This window comes from Squalius cephalus, assembly GCF_949319135.1.
Source record: "Squalius cephalus genome assembly, chromosome: 12".
In the NCBI taxonomy this organism is placed as follows: domain Eukaryota; kingdom Metazoa; phylum Chordata; class Actinopteri; order Cypriniformes; family Leuciscidae; genus Squalius; species Squalius cephalus.
Window position 1 is genome coordinate 16,839,018 of NC_137133.1, and position 24,356 is coordinate 16,863,373.

The following is a 24,356-nucleotide window of genomic DNA, read 5'->3' on the forward strand; positions in this document are numbered from 1 at the left end:
GTGTGGGCTTACCGCTCGCTGCGCTCGCTGAGAGCCGCGCACGTGCTGGGCCACCTGAATGTCGGTCCAGACAGACTGTCCAGGGACAACATTCCCCCGGGAGAATGGTCTCTGCACCCCCAGACAGTCCAGTTTCTCTGGTGCCTATTCGGCAGAGCGGAAATCGACCTCTTCGCGTCGAAAGACAATGCTCAATGCCCGAAGTTTTATTCGAAGAGCGAGGACGCGCTGTCCCAGACATGGCCCAGCCTCCCGCTGTATGCTTTTCCTCCGATCTCCCTGTTGCCACAGGTCATTTCGAGGATCAGAGAAACGCACCACTCAGTGCTGCTTATAGCCCCGCGATGGGAAAACCAAACTTGGTACCCAGAGCTAGTGAGGCTGTCGCACTCACCCCCATGGCCGATCCCGGTGAGAAAGGATCTCCTCTCCCAAGCCGGTGGATCGATCTGGCATCCCCATCCAGAGCGCTGGTCGCTGCATGCATGGGTGATCAACGGATACCCGTTGACCTGTCAGAAGGGGTCGTGAACACGATCACACAGTCGAGAGCCCCCTCCACGAGACGGCTCTACGCGTCTAAATGGTCGGTGTTTTCTAAATGGTGCGCTACTAAAAACTTGGATCCGCGCGCATGCGGGGTCCCGCGGGTGCTCTCCTTCTTACAAGAGCTGTTGGAAAAGGGCAGATCCCCTTCCACGCTCAAAGTATATGTGGCCGCTATTGCAGCGTTCGCTGAGACGACGCGCGGCCGGGCAATGGGAAGGAATGAGCTCATTATCCGCTTCCTCAGAGGAGCTAGACGGATGAATCCCCCGCGGCCCCCCTCGGTTCCCTCGTGGGATCTGTCCTTGGTCCTAGCGGCCCTAGAGGCTTTTCCCTTTGAACCGCTTGAATCCGCGGATCTAAAGTATCTGTCGCTTAAAACCGTTTTTCTGATAGCTCTGTCTTCAGTCAAACGAGTGGGTGATTTGCACGCGCTATCTGTTAGCCCTGCATGTCTTGAGTTCGGGCCGAATGACTCGAAAGTCATTCTCAGACCGAGACACGGTTACATCCCCAAAGCGATTGGAACCCCGTTTAGGGCACAAGTTATGTCCCTCTCGGCTCTGCCAGCATCCGACAGTGGGGACAGTGATAACCTCCTATGATGTAAACGCTGAGATGTAAACGCTGAGAGTTTACATCACGCGCTCCGCCGCTTTCAGGCGTTCAGAGCAGCTCTTTGTTTCCTTCGGCGGACGCACCAAGGGTCTTGCCGCCTCGAAACAGAGCTTGTCCAGGTGGATAGTGGACGCGATAGCAGCAGCTTATGCCTCCAGACACCTGCAGTGCCCTCTGGGCATCAGAGCCCACTCCACTAGAGGCATGGCCTCGTCGTGGGCCTGGTCCAGCGGAATTTCTAATCACGGTATTTGTATGGCGGCGGGCTGGGCCTCCCCGTCAACATTCGTGAGGTTTTATAACCTGGAAGTTCCTGCCCTACAGGCAAAAATACTGTCAGCATAAGTGACATGTATGCTCTGCCCATTTCTCGTGTGCAGACTACGTTCATATGCTGGCGCTATTCTGGTACTATACTCAGGGTGAAGTGTTTGACTCAGACCGGCTGATCCGCTCTGTTTCCTATTTCCCGTTACGCGCTGTTGTCGGTGCTGGCCCGCGCTGCTGGCCGCCCGTATTATTCTCTGTCGCGCGGGAATTTTTCCCTTCATGTGAGACCGACTATGTCGTTTTTCTCCTACCCTTATGAGTGCTTATGTACTGTATGGGCTCGCTCTGCCGGCCCTACTGTTTGTACTGTTATATGTTTATAGACCGGCCGCGCCGCTCTATTTCATATGCTGCATGAAGTGCCTGTACTGCGCTGGCCCGTCTCTCCGACCGGCCACATTTCCCAGCAGAGTGTTTTCCCCGGTTTCCCTGGGATTCATGGGCTGGATGCTCGGCGCACACGGCGTTGACAAAGGGTTCCCGATGCGTAAGCTAACCTTACGCAATACGAGAGACCTCTCGTAAGAGAACGTACTCGGTTACTAATGTAACCTCGGTTCTCTCTAGAAGAGGGAACGAGTATTGCGTAACCTGCCGTGTCGCGCCACGAGCTTTTGCGCTTCAGACTGCGAAAACCAGAATTTTAGCCTATGAGCGCTGAATATATACACGCTGGCCACACCCATTCTGACGGTTAGAAGGGTGTGGAGGGCACGAAGCGCCCTCATTGGTTGCCGCGTTCAGAGCGCTCACCGATAGGCTTAAGCAGTTGCCGCCGAGCAGCCAATGAGCACGCTTATACTAGGTCTGTCGGCTGCTGCACTGCGTTGACAATGTATACAAAATTAAGGATAATTTTTTGGCTTCAGATCTCGAAGAAAGAAGACTTTCCCGATGCGTAAGCTAACCTTACGCAATACTCGTTCCCTCTTCTAGAGAGAACCGAGGTTACATTAGTAACCGAGTACGTTTTTTATCTGCAGGCAATCTGGTTATTGAATGAGGACACTTGATGAGTCTGTAGAACCCACGTATTAATCCACGTATAAACACATAGCATTGTGAGACGATAAACTTAAGGAAAACTTAAATAAAGAAACTTGAAATTGAAAAAAGCAATATTGAAGCCTGTCCTGCTGAATCCCCCCCCCCCCCCCCTTTTTTAATATAGGTTTAGGCTTATGGTGCTTTCCAGGCAACCTGTAACCCGTGTTTTTCCAACCTTATACCCGTGAAAGTGCACTGGAACGGCAGTCAAACCCGTGACTTCCCACCCGTGAACTCGTACTAGATCGATGTACTCCCAGTTACGAGCTCTGACGTCACATAGCCCGCAAAACCATACAAAACAACAATGGCAGCCCCTACGGATGCAGTGTTTCTGCAGGCGGTACACGGTGAGAATACACTTTAGGACAATATAACGTTGCAGTCAAATTAATAATAATATAATAATAATGATAATAATACACACACGATTATGTATTACAATGTTACGTGTCTGAAACAATAAGTATGTCGACAGAAATTATTACAAATGCGCATAAGCCCCGTAAGGTCCGCCATGCTGGTTTGTTTACATCTAGCTAGCACAATTCCTTGCGCTCAGGTAGTTTGGCGTGACTGGCCTGGAACGCTACAAAGTCGTGAGTCGTGGTTTGAAGTCATGATTTACGTGCTCAAAAACCTGCTTGGAACTCAGCATTAGTATAGGTTATTTTAAATACATTTAGTCAAATGGAGAATCCGGCAGTAACTACACTGATTTAAATTTCACAAGCCTTAAAAACAACACATCAAGCTGAAAGCAATGCATTTGATACAACACAATGAACCGGCTCCTAAGAGGCATTCTTTTAGGAATGGTGGGGTTACACTTATATTGCCTTATATGTTATTAGTTCCCTGAAATTTACTATATGATTTTGATTTAATTAAAAACAGAGTCGTTTGGGAATCGGACTGATCGCTGTTTGTTTCATGAAACGGAAGATACGATAGTCTTTTCATCCCTATTGTGTCATATATCCGAGTGAAACGACTTCTCGAACAAGAAAAATTGTAGGGCGGGATGGTTGTAATTTGCTATTGGTCAATCTCATGTGAGTTACAGGTTGTCCCGCCCTCGCTCCAGTAAACGTGTGGAATAAAAATGTGGGGGAGTGCACTGGGTTCAGGCCAAATTACGAGCTCGGGGACCTCTTCTCGGACAGCACGCCAAATATGCATATTTTATACTATATCTGATTATTTGTAACTGTGACCTCGTAAAAATAATTATGTACAGTCAGAATTGGTTAAAACAAAATTCATATGTGCGTGGTGCATGACATTTTTTTCCATCTTTACTCTATGTAATGGAGCATATTAAATTCATTGTGCTCAATTCAGTCAATCAGTGATTCTATTTATAGCTACATATACATAGCTGTAGGCATACTGTAATTGTAGTATTTTGTTTTTGTTTACAACATGGTCACCTGTATTCAGTGGTTGGCCTATAAAACTCAAATGGCATATTTGTTACAAAGAAAGAATGAAGAAACTTAAAGGGATGGTTCGGAGTAAAATCAACCTAGGGTCCATTGCACCATGACCTCGAGCCAAACACCCCCCAGAAGCCTTTTTTTCCCTTGGTTGAACATTATTAAAGTTAGAGCTTATTTAGAGAAATCAGCCAGATAGCTTAGTGCAGGAGCTAATGGATCCTATTATGTATCTCATAAATTACCCCACTAATAATGCCCAGAATGGTACCAAACTTCTACAGTAGAACAAATAGGTTCTGTACTCATAAAACGAGGCATTGGAAAGTTTGTAAGTACATCAGGAGTTTATTTAAATAACACTTGCCTGATGGCTTATGATACTGCTAACCCGGACGTCGACGTCACTTCAGTGGTTTGGGAAAAGCACGTAAAAGTCCTGGCAGAAAGCGATGCATAACGATGAATTATTATTTTTTCCAAAGTGTTAAAAACTTATTGTTAACTAATAATTGTTGCAAACTGGTACTACCAACAAAATATTAGTGCATTCCTGGAACACTACTCGTTACACTACATCCTTATGCATCGCTTTCTGCCAGGACTTTTACGTGCTTTTCCCTAATCACTGAAGTGACGTCGACGTCCGGGTTAGCAGTAGCAAGCTAAGAGTGTTATTTTCCAGGGCTGAGTTGGCAACCCTGCTTTTAGTGTGTGAACTTTGATGAAGATTCACAACATTAAAAGGTGCAGTAATTCTTATTATTTTTGATCAAATGACGAGCCTACAGCTCACTTTATATCAGCCAACACAACATAAGAGCAATGCTAAAAATATTGTTTTACAGTTTTTTTTTTTTTTTTTTTCAAGGAACATTTTTTCAGAAATGTTTTAGCTGGAATGTAGCAAGGTTTGTTGATAAGGGAAGAAGGAGCTTGAAAATTGTTCAAAATATCTCCTTTTGTGTTCCACAGATCAAATTAAACATTCAAATAAGCTTTACAAAATCACTTTTACAGACTCAAGCACTCTTGCATATACTGTAGGTTCAAAGTAAACCGTATTCTCCAGACACTAATGATTCAAATTCTCCACGAAGGATGAACATGCTCAATTTCCTTTCAGACAAAGATTTTATCTCCCATATTCATCTTTTTCAATTAGGACCAACCTCCCCAGCCCTGAAGGGCCCTGTATTTGAATAGTGTCCATTATCTTCCATTTCTTCCACTCAGATGATCAATTTCATGTGAAAAATACACAGTTATTTTTTTATGACGCAGAATAAATGAACATCCGAAGTAGAATGCCTCCCAAAATTTGCATTCAAATTAGATCACGCCCCCACATGTGAGCAATGGCTCTGCTCTGTGCCCTGTCCCGTCCTACTTCCCTGGTACTGTCATCAGCGTAGACTCCATCTGTTCATCTGCTGGGTAGCCCAAGTTATAAATCACATCATGACTGGATGATAGCAAGCTATTAGCAGCCAACATTGTGTGTATGAGCATGTCGGTGCATGGTTATGAAAGGGGAATAAAAGAGAAGGCACTGTTCTTTGCCACAGTGGTTTAAAGGTGAAGTTTGTCATTTTGCATTGCTAAAATACGTTCTCGTATTCCAGTTTAATATGCAGAGACTGCAATCTTTGAGCAATCATTTAATTGTTAAAGCATCCTGACAAGCCTGACACAGTAACATTGGCTTAACCAATGGGGTGAGTTTAGGGTGGGACTGTCTGTATTTCTGATCAATGGCAGACAAGGGGAGTGTTCAAAATGTTTGCAATTCCTGTTTGATGCCACTGGTGATACAAAACAAAGCTTTAAACTCCAAAGATTCTGATGTGACTTCAACAAACTGCCTCTGCAGTTCACTATAGTTTGTGTTGGAGTGAAATTTCCAGATTGGTAAATCATTTATTTGCATTTAATGTATGCAACATTCTTCTGTAGCAAAAGGGTGTCACCTTGAAATGATCCAGTAATGATAACACACAATAGGAACAAGTTGTTTCAGACTGAAAATGTATTTTTTTCTAAATGTGATTTAATTAGTAATAAAAAAAAATAAAAAAATTGGAATTTTTGATTATGCTCACACAGGCTCCGTCTCTATCAAAGAGGTATCTCGTGATAAAGTTGAAAGGGTGATTGTAAGCATGAGTAAATCAATGTCTAAGGACATTCACAACATTCCCACTGCATTAATCAAGAGATATCAAAGCTGTTTGTTGGAACCAATTACTTATTAAGTAAATTTGTCAATACAATCAAAAATATTCCCAGAGAGCTGGCAAACAGCAATAATAACATTGGTCTATAAATCGGGAGATAAGGAAGTAACTAGCCTATTGCTATCCTTCCTATTGTCTCAAAAGTTAGAAGATCTTCGCTGAGCAATTAGTGGAACATTTAGAGTCTAACCAGTTGCTTTATCCACAGCAGTTTGAGGGACAAATTTTCCACAGAAACAGCTGCTATTTTGACACTTTGAAAGAAGCTTTGCAGTGGTTTAGGTCATGTGCGAAAGACAGCAATGTGTTAGGGTCAATGGGGTGAAGTCACCTCTGCATGCCAACAACATGGGAGTACCACAAGGGTCTGTACTTGGCCCACTGTTGTAGTCAAGTACCTTGGCATCATTCTGGATAAGAATTAAAAATGTTATAGTCAGGTTAAGTATATCTGCAAGAAGGTCAATCCAAACCTAAATTGTTTTGTGTTATTAGAAGGGATTTATCATGTCAAACTGCAAAACCGTATATGCATGCAATGATATTTTAACATTTATCATATTGCATCACATCATGGTCACAAGCCTCTCCAACTAAATTAAAGCCTATTATTTCAATATACAAACAGGCAATAAAAGTTATGGACCAGAAACACATGAGATAACATCATTGTGATGTTTAAAGAAAGCATAACCTTCTTAGCTTAGACAGTTTTATTGATTTTAATAATCTCAGACTGGTTTTTAAAAGTCTACACAATGATGTGTCACCACCGTTTTCTAAATTTGTCAGTATGGCGTCAGAGCTCTCATATGGCAAACAATATCAGTAGTGACTGTGTTGTCCCTACGTATAATACCTCTTTTGGTCTGTCTGCTTTCTCTGCAAAGGGGCCAAAACTCAGGAACACTGGGTTATGGTCTGACTATGTTGCATTTGCTCTATAGCTTATGTATGTCAATAATTCTGAATAAATTGCTTCTTTTCTTTCTTTCTTTCTTTCTTTCTTTCTTTCTTTCTTTCTTTCTTTCTCCTGTAATATTATCGTATATTTTATCTTTCCTATTTTATTCCTTTTATTATTAGTATTGTTATTCTTGCTTTTACTGTTAGCATTGTTATTATTACTTTTATTATCAGCATTGTTATTATTGTTACTGATTTTTTATTTCTAAAAAGCTTCCAGTGGACAGGTGTTGAAAATTAGCATGTTTGCTAAAACACTCAAGCAAATACATATGGTTTGTCCAATGTAATTGTGATATCCATGTCAAATATAAATCTAATAAATAAATACATTTAAATCATAGCCATACTCAAATATTGTGTGAAAACATTAATGTTCCTTCCTATTATTTAGGTACTTTTTAAATGCTAAAGGGCTAAAGAAATGTATAAGCCATTTTTAACTAAATTTAACTGATATTTTGTTGACAGGCTTTTCCCACAGCATGGAGCAAATTTGCAGCTGATTATATTTGCTGTTGACAGTTTTCTAGGCCTTTTGATGTTCAGTGTTTATGGCTTCAATAAGCCTTACTGTCCTTAGGGCCTCGACCATATTATGACAGACTCAGGTCATATTGACCTCCATTCTTCCTACTCTCAGAGACAGTTTCACATGGCAAAGCTTGACACACAAATGTCTTAGACAAGGGTAATATATACTGTATAAAAGAATTTCAATAAATGAAACTGCTTAATTCAATTCAGATGTTTGGTTTGTATTTATTTATTTTGTTTAGAATTAATTCTGATGGTTAGTGCTAATTGTGGTGTCTTGGACACATCTGTTGTGACCACAACATGCCTGGACACTTGTTCCCCTGCCCAGATAAATGCCAGGTCTGAATGTACGGCGGCAGACCGGAGGTTACAAATGAGAACCGACAAAGACAGAGGGAGATCACAGGGAATATATACAGGTGACGGAGGATTAAACTGATTAACAAGATAACTGAAGACACACAGCTGAACCAAAATAACTAATGATGACGGTGACCATGGAAACAAAGAAGTGGCGGGAAACAGAACAAAAGAAACACAAAATGGAGTCCAGAAACAAACTGACATGTAACATTGCCGTGAAAGCCACACGATGCATACCGCAGCACCATGCCCATCCCAGGACTCGAGTCCGAAGCCAGTGCTGAAGCAGTCTAATATGCATTAACCCAAGCGGCATCACGGCCACCGAGGATGCCATATGCCCCAGGAGCTTCTGAAAATGTTTCAGTGGAAGCGCCGTCTTCCCCATGAATAACTTTGTTTGTGAGACGCACCGTCATAGAGAGTGAGTCCAATTCCAACAAGAGCTCGCTATTTCCCAGTTGACCTGAAGTCCCAATCGGCTGAGGTGTTTGAGCACCAGGTTCCTGTGTGCGCACAATTGATCTCTTTTAAACATCATATACATTTTAAAATATTGCTAATTACTTACAAAGCACTAAATGGTTTAGCTCCCCAGTACTTGAGCAAGCTCTTAACGCATTATAGTCCCTCACGTCTATTGCAATCTAAAAATTCCAGCCAGTTGATAATACCTAGAATATCAAAATCGACTGCTGGCGGTAGATCCTTTTCCTATTTAGCACCAAAACTCTGGAACAGTCTTCCTAACATTGTCCGGGAAGCAGACACACTCTGTCAGTTTAAATCTAGACTAAAAACACATTTCTTTGACCTAGCATACACATAACACATTATAAACTTCTATAATTCAATGTTAGGCTGCATAGATTAGGTCAGCCGAAACCGGGAACACTCCCCATAAATCCTGATGTACTCGTTACATCATAAGAAGAATGGCGTCTACGCAAATATTAGTCTCTCTGTTTATCCTGAGGTTTACCGCAGTCCACCGGATCCAGGCCATATCCAGATCTGATGAAGGACCTGCCCCTAGACACACGACAACGCAGTCCTGAAGTGTCAAGTCTCTCCCCTGTGAAGGACCCCTTCACCTTTCCTTTACCTCTGTACTGATAAAAGGTGGTAAAAATAGTTCCGGTTAACATGGCTATGCGGAAGCGATTAATAATTCTGTATTAAACATTTTTAAGGCCAATTTGTAAAGAAAGACTACACGCCTGCACACATAGATATTCAAACGCGAATACCTATAGACTAAACACGTTATACGCATGTGCAAGCTGTCAGCGTTTTTTCACAGGTTTGTGTTTTTAAAGCTTGTGTAGAGATAAAAAAAAAAAAAAAAAAAAAAAAAAATTTCAAGGTTTGTGTTCTCGAGCCACGAGGCACTGTTGTTGTGCGAATGAGCGGGCCAGAGCGCGTTAAGGGTTTCCTGTTAGAACGGTTTTGTGTTAGCGGCCCCTAAGTTAATAACTAATGATCTTTGCAACGGAAGTGAATCGATCAAAACTAACTTTAGCTGGACAATAACTTTATTCTAGAGCTGCTGTAAAGCCAAAACATTTTCTGTTACTTTAAATTCCTATTATCACTGTAAAGCTGCTTTGAAACAGTCTATATTGTTAAAAGAGCTATATAAATTAAGGTGACTTGACTTGACTAGATCTCGAGAGCTAGAATTAGCCAGTTGTTGAGATAATTGAGAACCCGAATGCCCACTTCCCTTAATGTTGAAAGGGCAGCCTCTGCGACTTTCGTGAAGACGTGAAGAGACGGGCAAGGGGAGGACCTTGTACTGATATGCTTGACCCTCGAAAGCGAACCAAAGAAACTGTCTGTGCCGAGGCAAGAGTGCGACCTCTTTCCTAGTGAGATTTGTGCAGAGGCAAGATGTGTTTAATCGCCTCAGTCTGCTTCTTCACTGCTGAGAACTGCTGGGCAATGTCCTCAACAGTGTTGCCGAAGAGGCCACCTTGCGAGATGGGGGCATCCAGAAAGCGCACTGTCGACCTCCCTCATCTCTGAAAGGTTTAGCCAGAGATGCCGTTCCTGGACCTCTAGTGCGAACATTTTCTGGCCAAGAGCCTGTGCAGTACGCTCAGATACCAATCATCTAATCGAGAGTTTTTGGGACAGGTCGGAGGATTCCACTCGAGCCTGATGCTCTCGGCACATCTTGCCTCTGCAAGAATCCCACTAGGACGCAGAGGTCGCACTCATCCGGAGGCCAAAATGAGAAAGTCAGGTGCATCATGTGATGCAACTGAATCACACAATAAATGTCAGTGAGACACTTCACATCTAATATAAGGAAGCATTAAAGGTCAAGTCAATGTGTGATTAGCCATTTAAGTACAATACACTGTGACAGGGGCATTTACTCACTAAAGCTTTCAGTTATTGAGCAAAAGAGCTGATTTTCCTAAATGGGTCATTTTGTTCTGGACTCAAACTTGATTATTACAGGTTTTAATCTGAATCTTATTTAAGAACTTTTTCTAAAGTGGCTTTCAAAGTTGGGAACAGTTCCCATTGGTTTTATCACCTCTAGAGCTATAGAGATTGGCAATTTGGTTTCATAAAACAGTGGCATTGCATATAAAGGGACACAGCTGTGATGAGGTTGCCGGATATTTCCTCATTAAGGTTCTCATTAAAATGAGAACCAGCACATACTCATTTATTCCTCACAGTGAGTAAGACAAATCTGAGACATATTTTGAAAACCTCCTCAAGGTTATCTTTGTTCTCTTTGTCTTTGTTGTAACAGTGTGTACTATAATTGTAGATGTCTTATTTGTGTACAAAATCCTAATGCAGATAAATGGATGCAAATGGTCAAACGTATTTATTTTGATTACATTTTAACTACATGATTTTATATAAAATATTTTATATTTATATTTATATAATGTAAATATTTTATTTCATTTCACAAAAGAACTTTTTCCAGAGACACTGCTGTTGCTATGGATACAGAGAGCCGACCAAACATAATGGAGAATCCAAGTGGCAAGACTTGCATATATATATAAAGGGAAATGAAAGAGAAACCCTTTCTCATATTCCAGTTTAATATGCTGAGACTATAAGATGTTTGAGCAATTGATGGAGCAGACTGACACAGTAACATTGGCTCAACCAATGGGGTGAGTTTAGGGCATGTTTGTATGTCCGGCCAATAACAGACAACACTGTAAAAAAAAATTAAGGGCCCTTTTGAAGATCCAGTCGTGTCTGACAACTGAATAAGCTGGAGTCTGTTTCTGGATGAGCGAGGGGGATTTTTCTTGAAACCCTCCCAAACAACATATGTTGATGTAGAGGTTGTTTGATTTTTTTTTTTTTTTTTTTTTTTTAGGCTTTCTGACCCCCAAGACTCAACTACTCTGCAGTTATCCATCTGTGATCCTTGGAGAGTCTTTGGCCACTCAAACTTTCCTCCTCACCATGCATTAAGAAAATATAGACACACGTCCTCTTCTAGGAAAATTTGTAACATCTTTAGTTGATTGGAACTTCTTAATTATTGTCCTGATGGTGGAAATGGGAATTTGCCACTTTCTATTTAGCTCAACAATATTTTTCTGCACATCAGAACTATATTATTTGGTTTTACTCATTGTGATGAATGATTAATCATGTTTGCCTTTGTGTTTCCTCATATTTATACTCATGTGAAACAAGAAACCATAGCTAGACAATTGCATGTCCCTAGTCACCCTGGAGTGCTAAAACATGTAAGTTTTAATAGGAATATACTTCAGAGATATTTTACTATAACAGTGTTTTGGAGAAGAACATTTAATTCATAATGTGATTTCCCCACCCACTTGAAAGATCAAAAGGATAAACAATGCAGATTTATTTTACAGCCATCTTTGATCATATTGACCAGGGGTGCCATTCTGACCACAAAGGGTCAAAAAGGATATCATGAAATACTATGGAGAGAAATTCAAATTTCTTGAAACCTGTCTCAAAACTAGACAAAAGATATACAAAACCTGACCTGACACTTAAAAGTTACTTTCATTAGCATAACCTACAGTATAGTCAGATTGATTCAGTCTTGGTGTTCTAGAAACATAATCTGTAGTGAAGCAGCTCTGATCATATTGAGTAAATCATTCTGACCTTTAACACCCCCAAAATTAATTTCGACTCAGCATGTGTTTGGCCCTCACCATTCACTCAATAGTGTCAGCTTCTCATCTGCTTTATGTAAGGGGAGTGTTTATATTCAATGAGCTGCCGACCTTCATTAGATAAAGAGCAAGGATAGATGCCCGTTAAACTGATTAAAGCTCAAAGGAGGTGTGATCTTCATACAATCTGAAGATGAAAATAGTGCAGAGACAAAAATACAATAACCTGGAAAATGGTGAATAAGTTCATTTTTGACCTAAAGCAAATAATATTTCCTGAATTCCTCCAAAGTTGCACAAAGATTAGATTATTTTAAATGAAAGCTTTTATTATTACTATTCTTTAAAAGTGCTACTGAAAACAAACACATGACAGCATATCAATATCACGTCACTGAAATATCTGTAATCTGTAATGTAACATAAAATAGTTTGATTCGAAACATAATTTTTCGGTCAAAAGTTTAGAATAATTACGATGCTTACCAAGGCTGAAAAATAGTAATATTATGAAATATGAATAAAAAAAAAAAAAAAAAAATGTTTTCTATTTTTATATATTTTCAAAGCTACATTTTCAGCATCATCTTCAAAAATCATTATATGATGCTGATTTGCTCATTTATTACCAATTATTATTGGTGCTCAAATATTAATAATGGTTCTTAATTATTATCAATGTTAAAAGCAGTTTGCTGCCTAATCATTTTGTGGAATACATTATTTGATGATAGAAAGTTACAAATAACAGCATTTATTTAAATTTTTTATTTTTTTTGTAACATTATAAATATATTTACTGTCACTTTAGATCAATTGAATGTGTCCATGCTGAATAAAAAGTATTAATTTATTTTTTTCGTAATTGCCCCAAACATTTGAATGGTAGTCTATCACAATCTTTTATTTAATTCATCATTTATTTATCTTAGCTTGAGGCCTCTTCCTGTTTTACTACATCGGTACTGTTGTGTTTTTATCTAGGCTGTAAGTAAATCATTGAAGGAGAGGAAAGCAGAGGGATGTCTCTTGGCCCCTTTATATAAATTGCTTTATATAAAATGTTTCCTGTAATAAATTTTGAAAAGGCAACAGCTATGCGTGCTTGATACCACACAGCCACGATCAACATTTCCTTCTCTACTTCCATTAAAGCAGGGCTTCTCCCATGCATTAGTTACAGAAACACTCCTGAATTAGGTCGACAGAAGAATGCATACGTCTTTGTTGATGCAACCACACAGAGATAGATTACTGTACTTTACTGGGAGCAGCTGTTATCAGACTGTAGAGGGAAAAGGAATTCCATTATTTGACGAAAAGTCAACCGGAGCAGAAAATCTGCCCCATGGAGGAGTAACAGACTCGTGACCTTTATTTGCATTTACTGTGTTTGTTTTCTTGGTGGAAAGGAAGAGCTTGTCTCTCCCATGAAATCCTATTCATTTTGAAACAATAACACATTGCTTCTGCTTCCATTTTTGGTCTCTAACTCATGATTTAGAGTGCATCGTTTTGCAACTTTCTTTGCAATTAGTAACTCTGAAAAATTCAACCATATTGATGGTACAAAGTGTTTTAAAATGTATAAAATGAACGTCTTTTCAGATCACTCGTTGGGATCAATAAACACTAAAACTTGCTTCAATAGGGTGCTTCCTTCTAATGTTCACACAATTTAAGCAATTAATGAAAATGCATAGAAGATCATAAAAAAATAGGTTCAACCATCAGATCTGATTAGTGTATCTGCCATAGACGATCACTGAGACCTTGCAGAAAAAGCACTGAAAAATAAAGTTAAATCAAATGTGATGAATATTATAAAAAGCAAAATAAAATATTACAGAAAAACGTATGTAACAGAGAAAAAGACATAAGGGAACGTCTATTGTGCTTCTTAGTTTCACAGTTTTATTTTAGCGTGTGTATTACTCTGAAGAACTACTCTGACACTCTGATTTCCACTTTTTTTATTATAAAAAATGTAATTTGTAATACTTTTGAAATAGGAAAGAGTCACATTGTGAGAAATTACAGTCACAGTTGTAAAATATTAAACCGTACCTGGGAGATATCAAGTCTAAATAAAATTATGAGGGAAAAAAGTAGCTACTAGTGGAGTAGTTGTTAGATTCAACGTCACATTGTGACATGTGAAGTTACATTGTGCAATATAAAGTTGTAACATGTAGACTAACACGTACAAAATCTAAGTTCAATGAAAAGTATTTTAATAAACCACGTGAACATGTACTGTAGGAGACATCAGAATAGCAACTACACTTAAACAATACCAGACGGAGAACTGGGGAAACACGGGGCTTATAAACATGAGGAAACGTGATCAGGATGAAACAGGACAGGTGTGTGGGACTAATTAACAAACAAAGAAACTAGGAAATCAGGCAAACAGGATCAATCAGGACTATAACAGGACAAAACAGACCATAACCATTGCAAAAGTCTCATTTTGAGACATAAATCAGGCAAACAGGATCAATCAGGACTATAACAGAACAAAACAGACCATAACCATTGCAAAAGTCTCATTTTGAGACATAGAGTTGCAATTATGAGATCAGCTTACTAGAAAAGTTAAAGAAAAAAGTCACATTGCGAGAAACAAAGCTGAATTTGCAAGATTTAAAACCACATTAAGAAAGGCAGTTACATTTCTGAGAAATGACTTTACATTTCCGAGATATAAAATCAAATTACAAGAAACAGTTGCATTTGCGAGATTTAATGTTACATCAGGCCTATGAGAAACAAAGCCGAATTTACGAGATTTTAAAGAGATTACGAGAAATAGTCAATTTATATGACATAAATAATATGACCTTTGTGAGAAATTAAGTCACATTGCGAGAAGCAAAGACGAATTTGCGAGACTTAAAGTCAAATTACGAGAAACAATGTGGCATTTTAGGAATTAATGTCACATTATGAGAATCAAAGCTGCATTTGCTAGATTTAATGTCACATTATGAGAAACATAATGCAAAGTAACTTTTTTAATTGTTCCATAAAAATAGTAAAGTTACTGATAAACAAGGTTCCGACAGTTTCAAAGTGAGTAATGGAGACACAGTATTTAGAAACGCCAGTGGGATGAGATACAGTATATTCAAGAGTGTAGAGGGGGCAATAGCTTATCGTCCCAATTATGCATCATCTGCTTAGCATCAGAATGGCTTTTGGTATACGGGCTGTGAATATGTTTTGTCAACTGTCTGGATTACACTTTACAAAATAGGGCTGTGGGTAATTGAAAAGTAAATCTCATGTATAAAATGAAAAATAAAGCAGAATGATAGTCTGTGCATAAAGAACTATCACATTTATATGCATCTGTATATAAAGTGTATTAGAAATATAGCGCACAAAAATAGGTACTAGCTATTCCCATAGCCTCAGGCCTCTGTTTAACATAATTTTGTATTTGTCTAAGCTCTCATTTCATGTGCTTTCATGCATATAAAAAAATACTGTATGACCTACACCCCAATCACAAACATATGCCTGGAGGGTGAATCATCTATTTAATATGATATAATTAATATAAACTTGTTCACTTTCCAGGCCTGCAATGGCATTAGATCTACCCTTCCACTCAGATAACATTATGAGCAAAAAAGTCTCCAAAGACTTCATTCAGAGAGGTCTGTTGCTATGAGACAAACATTTAACCAGAAAATATGCCCTAACCTTTATCGATGGCTGAAGGGATTTCCAGATTCTACATTAATAATTGATGCGCTGTGACCTGTTATTCTGAGAACAGCTGTGGGCGTCCCTCTGCCTCCAAACTCTCAGCTCAGCTGTATCAGCTCAAGTTATATTATGCATTCAATGTCTGGACAATGTCACGGCTGGTGTGGTAAGAAACACACACAAACAGGAAATTACTAGAATAATTCCTCAAAATAGATCACTGGAGATACAAACTCAGGAACACAGGATGAGACAAACACCACATCAACATAAATTATACCGGACAAGGAACAGACAGAATTCAGGGTTTAAATACACAGGGAGAGATACTGAACAGAACTAAGAACAAGTGTAAGGTAAATTAATAACCAAGGAAACTAACTAGGGACACAGAACACAGGCAAATGAGAACAGGAAACAAAACCAAAACAGAACATACATGTAACAGACAGCACTTGCAAAAAGAATTACACATTACTTACTTTGAAAGATATTTCACTTAAAAAAAAGATGATATATTATAGAAATAATAGGCTACACTTTAAAAGCATATACTTAAAGCTACAATATGTAATTTTTTTTTTTCGGCGCTAGGGGTCGCTAACCTCTTACAAAAACAAAGGCGTAAGCGGAATTATGGAACTTGCCGTCATGCCGAAGGATCTAATAATGTTTATGGATGAGTGAATACATTGATGTTTTTAACATGACTGTGGTATGAAGCAGGTCGCGATTGCTAATAAGAAACAGATATCAGCGCCATAAGCGAGTCCCGCGGATATAAAGGAATAAGGACATTTCATTCTACCGAACTACCCGCAAGTGCTGTATTACTACTCACACAGGTCAGTCTATTTGATGAATTAAACTTGTGAGGTAATTCAGTACTGTTTCACTTGGTCTACACTATCACACTAAACTGCATTTGAGTGTGCTGAAAGTTATAATGTTATTCTATGTGTTAGTTTATCTGTATGAGACTAGCAGTAAGATCAACATTAGAATAACATACTGATCATATTCTAACATTTCATCATGTTGAGCTATATAACATTGATTAGTTTTATGTACATTTGCTCATCGTCTAATAAAGTGCATACAGGAGCGGCGTCTCTGTCAAGTCGAAGTTTGGTTATGGGTATGGTTCTAAGACTTTTTGCTTCACCATCTGTAACTCACTGAATTTTCGAGCTAGAGTAATCAAACCTTTATACAAAGTATCCACGTTTGTTTACCTCAAAAGGCACCAATCCAGCTTTTTTTTTTACGTCGAATACATGGTGTGCCTTTGTTACATGTGTGCATGTCCCAGACAGTAACATAGTGTCGACCAAGATGTGGGCCGTGTAGAATCGGATCTGGGCCGGATCCGCATTTTTTGACTGATGCGACTTATAGTCCGGAAAATAAGGTAAGTTATTTATTCTTTCTGTGCGGCCCGGTACCAAATGTCCCACGAACCGGGGGACAAAAAAACATGTTTTTATGGTCTTGGTCTCGACTCCTAAAGACTCGGTCTCGACTCGGACTTGCTTCCAGAAAGACTCGGTCTTGACTCGGACTCGACTGTATTTGAAAAACAACGGACTCGGTCTTGACTCGGACTCGGCATAGGCGGTCTCGTCCCCATCACTAGTTATATGCTTAATGAACTGACTGTGTAAAGAAAAACACTGCCAATGTGTGTGTGAGTTTGTGTCAATGTGAATATTCTCACAATGGTTACAAATAAATGTTGTTAACACTGGAGTGCAGGCTTGGTGGGCCCAGAGACTGCATTGGGCACATTTTACCCACACATCCTTTGGTCTTGAGTTGTCAAATGGCTCCATACAGACAGAACAAAAGTTTTCGTAGTCTGAGGTTTCAGAATCCTCACTATTGGCTTTCAATATTGTCTCTGCAACTGATCTGACTGACCTGCCCTTCTTCCTCATCAGTTCCTTTTTTTTTTTAAACACTGGCAGGCACACCTCCATCTATCTTTCTTTTCCAATGTCTACACATTCTGTAAAATACTTCAAAAGAAACTGTTCTTGTATGTACAGTGATGTCATGGTTGTAACACTTTTTAATGTGTCAGCCATTGTTTAGCTAGCTGTATTAGCAAAAAGGTATCACATTTTGCCTGAGGAAAAACAATTTAATCTAATATAAGTTAAAATATTTTTATCTGCAAAAGTTTAAGTACTAAACAAAATTGGTCAAAATATTCCATTCTTACCATTCTTAAAATCCTTTGTTTTCTAAAATCACATGCAGTTATAAAATCTGCATGTGCCTATTTCCAGCCTTGACAACCATTCATATAGGATCTGGGAGGAAGTGAGTAACAACTGAAAAGATAATAGGATCAATCAATTACTCCTAATCCTTGATTTGACTTTGGTTATCCTTGATTGGTGGAATTGATGGAGTCTCCCCGTTTTACAACCATTTCCGGTCTCCCCTAAAATGATAATTAAGTACTCTACATGTGGTTTAGTATGTTAATCAACACAAGTGTACTTCTTTAAAACACTACAAAAGATTATTCAAACAATGATTTAAAATGTACTTTAAAATAAATGTTATTACAAAGTGCACTTTTACTTACGTGTGTTAAGAAAGTTATGAAAATGTACTCTCTTTAAAGTGTAACTCGATTTGTATTGCTACAGTGTCTGTAGTATATGTAAATGGACAATGTTTACTCTTTCTTTGTGTTACCTGGACCGAGAAATTCACTTTTATTTGTCAGCAAAAGTCCGCCGGGTGATGCAAAAGGTGACCTATTTTCGTGGTCATCCGGTTTGAAATGTTGACTACAAACAGGGAGGTTTTTCAGATATTCTGTCATGGCATTCTCTCAGTATTTACATTTTTTTGCCTTTAGCCACTGCCTACAACACGCTGGATCCTTCACTGGAAACCGAAACTCACTCCCGCCAAACGTTTTTTCAATACAAACACGGGAACAATACAAGTTGACATCATTATGACAAAAAGTTTAAGAAGTATTTCCTATTAAAGCAAGGCGATATTTGACCTTAAGTGTATAGCAGACTGTTGACAGGCAGGGCCTTGGACGGCAACATGCCCAGTGCATCATGGGTGTCCTATTTTGCAAAAAGGAAGACTAATGACTAATGAGGTTGGATGTGGGAATATCCCAAATTAAATGTCCCACTTCAGACCAGTGAGTTCCAGGCAGTCAGACGTCAAGTTCACATGTTGACCATTATTTTTGTGTCAATTATTGCAAAAACTGAATAAAAACAACACAAAATCGCTTTTGAAATCAGCTGAAGAAAAGCAAAAACTAAGGTATTTTTACATAAACTTGATGTCAAATGTTTGTTTTTATATTTATGCTCATCGGAAGCAGGACTTGCCGACATTTTGCAAGTGGCATCAAATGACGTGTCCCGCTGAGGTTGATCGATGTACCCTGAGTTCACAGGTCGAATGTCCGACTTTGAGTGGCATTCCAGATGTTATTTCCAAGAACGAGGTGGGAAAAATTCCGAGCTGTCTGGAACACAGCATTAGACAGCCATGTTTTATTGAAAGCCCATTTTACCAGCGGGGAAGTATCTCTTTAAGTACAATTAAGTGGCCCTTTGTTTCATTAATATTATATTTAGATTAAATTATACTTTTAAGATTTGAAGTACACTACAGTAGCAATTCAGTGCAAATAAGAACACTTCTTTATCACAATGCAGCTCATCTAATGTTTGTTTGTTCATCACACATCAATGCATTGTCGTAAGGCATGCTAGGTACATCTTGAATGTTGTGGTCAAATGTGCGAAAGTTCACCAAGAGTACAGCGATTCTGTCCTCTAAACCCCATTAAGCTGCCAAGAGGGTGGCATATTCGTGCTCACAGACTTGAATGCCTCTCGCATTTGCAATTCAGATTATTGTAATGCACAAAACAGAGAGAGTGTGGTGTTTCAATAATCTTCCATTAACAGATTGTATACATGTGTCAACAAGTACTGACTTGAGACCATCAGCTCCTCAAACGTGTTTTTGACTATAATCTTGAACCAGAAAGAGAGCCAGTTTGATTATATGGCATTCCAACAGGATTCATTTTTAAAATTACCTTATGTTGAACCCATATTGCTTTTATTTACCATTAGTTAGTAAGATGCCAACAAGTTAGAAGGTGCCAAAATTAGTTGTCATAAATAGCACCAGTTTTTCTCCAGTCTCACCTCTTGCTGATTATTTGCAATTATTTATAAAAAAAAAAAAAAAAAAAAAAAAAAAAAAAAAAATCATTCTATTTGTATGGTAGCCTTGACATAACGATATGGATCCGGATACATAAAATATTTGACACGTCCTGACTGCCGTATTAATTATAAAATGATTTTTCTGCATTTGGTTTCATATTCATAAGTCTCGTGCCTGAGCACACCATTACGAACAGAAAGGCTATTTACCTCTATCAAAATAGCCTATGGTTTCCGTTAAATAGATTTGACTAGCTAATTTATTTACTGTTAGAAAATCCATAAGTAAAACAACGTTTTTGGTTGACTACCATTTAAGGCTGTAGAAATAAATTCTAGTCATATTTTTGGTGACGATAAATCGAACATAATTGGCTTTGAAGGAGCTTTTCTTACTAAATATTTCGAGCTCATACATGTGGCGCATCTACAAAAGCTTTGTCTAAAATCTTTTCGAGACGTTCGCTTGGCGTCACACAAGGTCTCTCTCTCTCTCTCTCTCTCTCTCTCTCTCTCTCTCTCTCTCTCTCTCTCTCTCTCTTGTTTCTTCTTCTCTGCTCTGTCTCATCCTCGTCTCGCTGTTGATCCGTCTCTAAAATGATCGCAGACGCACATCAGATGTTCAGGATTCATGTACCTGGAGGCTGTACCTCGACGATGTTATTTGGGAGTAAATAGGTTACCTCTGTGGACAGAGACGACACAGAAAGCGAGCTTACCTGACCTTCCTGAAGCTTTAGTTATTCTTCTGATAAGCAAATCATCATGGATCTGTCATTTATGGCCGCGCAGGTAAGACATTTCACGCTTCGTCTCGAAGTTTATGTGGAACTCAATACAAACTTCAGCTTATCATATCAGCAAAACTAATTCGATTTGTAATTTTATATACTGTAGGGTCCAACACTCTTAGACAACATTAAAAATGGGATTTAAAATACGTTTTTTTTACACGGTAGTAAACAGAAAGTTTCAGGATTTCCAGGAAATTTAAAACAAAGAGAAGTTATGACTATGTATTTGTTAATAATAAGATACATTTTGTGATACTAAGTGTTTGAACTGCTTTGCACAAAAAGGTCACATTTTATTTTTTCACATTAAGCTCAAGATGCTCTTTGTAACATTATCAAATCATGCTGGGTAACATAGATCATTGATTTCTGCAACTCGCAACAAGCCAAATACTCATTCTTCCTATTGACGCACTTTAAAAATTCAACCTGTATCCATGTGACAGCTATTACTTCAACAATATTTTACTTAAAAAAAGTCAGGTGCACTTATTGTCACTGTTGCAATCAGAAACCATTAGTTTTATATATAACAATCAAATTATCTAGTTGCCATTTAGTAAACAGTGATTGCGATCTTACTGATACACAGAAATACATAAGAGAAGACATACAGACAGACATAGATAGATGTGTGTGTGTGTGTGTGTGTGTATTAAATAAAAGCATAAGCCAAAAGCACAGTAAATGTAATAATTAAATGATCCTGGATTAATTTCTTCATCTACTCATTTTGCAACAAGTAGCAATTTATTGAAATTAAATAAGTCCTAAACATGTATACTGTGTATGCAATTTTAATAAATTTGATTAAAGATTATTTAATTTATTAGACCATGAGAATGTGAGGTCAGTGTGCATGATTCAGAGAGCAATAAAATTAATAAATGATAGGAACAACTGCAGGTTTTGTAATGAGCTGTAAAGCAATTATTGGTGAAAGGCTAATAGGAGTGAACAGCAGCGCTCAAGCTTTATAGTCATGTTCATTTCCTTGTGTTTGCAACTTTGCAGGCAAAAAAAAATTAATAAAAAAATTCTAAAGGCAAAAGTATAAAGTCTTTTAAAACACTGCAGCAGAGGAAAGTTTGTTAAAAGAAAACTCCCCCATGGCAGCCATTTCACTGGAGTTTGATGTAAAAAAAAAAAAAAATGTTTTATAAGCCAATCCTCTGTGATCACACACAGTGCTTGTTTTGGATGAATACTTTCTTGTAGGCAAACGAGCGAGACGAGTTTTGCTTGGAGCGACATCAGAAAATTGCACTGGCAGAGTCATTTAAAAGGATGTATCCAAGCGAAGTGAACATCATTGCAACATCAGCCAGGAGTGCAACTAAACAACCTTTTCCCTCTTACTGGATGGGCTATGGAAATAACTTTAGGTGTAGTTTGTGCAGTATATGAATTTGATCAAAGGCCAGAAAGAGATAGGTTGCAGGGCATCAAAGAGTGATCTCTCCATTAGTGTTGTGTCTTCTCTCAGTGTCATTTCTCTTGACAGCCTAGAGGCAGAAGCTTTAATATTAATGGCTGTGACTAACTTAGAGCCATGCTAGCTCAAAATTAGCCTGCCAGAACAGTGCTATCACCAAGAATAGACATGGCCCTCATAAAGTCATGTCTGATAGGTAAGATTTGGTTTGACTAATGCCAAGTCTGGTCTATTTCAGAACCGACCAAGTGACTGTACAAATTGGTTTGAGGTGAGGTTTGAGTGGAGAGTTTCAGAGTTTGGCCAAATCCGAATATTCGGAAGTTCAAGGCTTAATGGTTTTTCAGTTTGGTTTCATCCCACATTTGTGCCCTTGATGCAAATTAATTTTTGGCTTTATGTGTTTTGACAGGTGATAAAAGATGGCCGTGGTTTCTCACAATGGCCCTGATTGCTAACGAGATTTCCACTAATTCTCCAACTTGCCTCATTTATCTTAGATAGTGTTGGATATCTGCCTTTAATTAAATCGCTTCATTTTGCTCTGATGGTGTAGAACGGTGGAGCTCATTTTTTTGGGGAACAAGCTAAACTATATTAGTGATGTTACAAAATGTTATGCAACTTATACATAGAGTACTGTACTAATAATGCATGGACAAACTAATTTATTTCCTGTTCAAAACAGGCTTTCAGAAATGGTTCACTTTCATTCTTTCACCTAAGATTTTGAGGTATAAAGTAGAACATATTTGCACTTAGTGAAATGAACTCAATTGCAAGTTGAGTCTCCTGTGTGCAGCACTATTTTTGTAAGTTGCTGACTATGTAGAGTGTTCTAAATCTGATCAATTATGTGTTAACAGTTAGGAATTTGGAAAAGCACTGTTGAATTCCATAGTAACGAACTTGAAGTCTTTTCAATATCTGTCCTCTATGCTTTTCAGCACCTCTTTTGCTGCCTTCATCAAAGCCAGATATTAAAGAGAAAGTGGTTTATTCTTTTAGCTCTATATTGTCTGACAACTTTTGGTTATATGAGTCTTTGGCATAGATGTCGAGCCCTTTACATGGGTAATTAATCTTGGGTATCACCAACATAAAATGCTGTTTTATTCATATGATGTGCCCTCAGATTACTTCTTTTTTGTGTTGGTGTGTTGCTTGGTTCACACAATTTATTCATAGTACCAGCGTAGAAGATATCATGAGCAGAATTCTTAGTCTTCGTGACTTCAAGTAAAAGTTTGGCTGGTTATCACAGTCCAGTTAGTCACATCTGTAAATGCCAAAAAAATCCCATCTGCCTTCAAAAACATTATTGGTCTCAACACACTCCAAGTGCTCGTTTGTGCTATTTTCTACAGTCCACATTGAATGGTTTCCCTGTCATCTGCATCCCTTGTTTCCAGCAAATGAAAAAAATATCCTCATTTCGCCTGTGCACCTTTTCATCAGCCTTTGAACCTCACTACATGCATATCGGCTTCCTTTATTTCCCCATTGGCCCATGGCTGCTTTTTGATTCTTGATTCTATGCCTTATTTCTGTGAATGCTTTGCCGAGGTTTAGCCTTGGGTCTGTCTGTAGACTCTCTGACAGTCACTGAATCCCTAATGCATGCTACACGTTTGTGGGCAGTTCTCCTTTGGGACAACTCTGTACTAGTAATACTCTACAGTGATAACACATGCTTTGGCTTTTTCACCTGGCCCTTGGTACCTTTTGTTGAATGTAGTCATCTAGTTAATCACACCGCATTTGCATTAGAATTGTTAAAAGCATTAGAATTTTTAAAAGCATCTTTGAAATTGACGTATCTTTTTTCTGTCTTTGTGTATTAGTGGTAATGCTCAATACATCATCAGTCTTTTTGCCTATTATTTATGTAAATTGGGTCCACCTTTTTATTTTGAGTTATTTCTCTTAAAAAAAAAAAAAAAA

General features: G+C 38.6%; 1 protein-coding gene across 1 annotated transcript in view; it reads left to right on the plus strand.

Annotated features, from left to right (window-relative positions):
• Positions 1–20,728: 20,728 nt before the first annotated feature.
• The window catches only part of LOC307168796 (uncharacterized protein C14orf132), a 33,114-nt gene continuing 29,486 nt past the window's right edge, over positions 20,729–24,356 (plus strand). Inside the window, exon 1 of the mRNA XM_079889039.1 lies at positions 20,729–20,975. Coding sequence (XP_079745165.1) covers positions 20,949–20,975 — 27 coding nt within the window. The 5' untranslated portion in view covers positions 20,729–20,948. The remainder of the gene's footprint in view (positions 20,976–24,356) is intronic.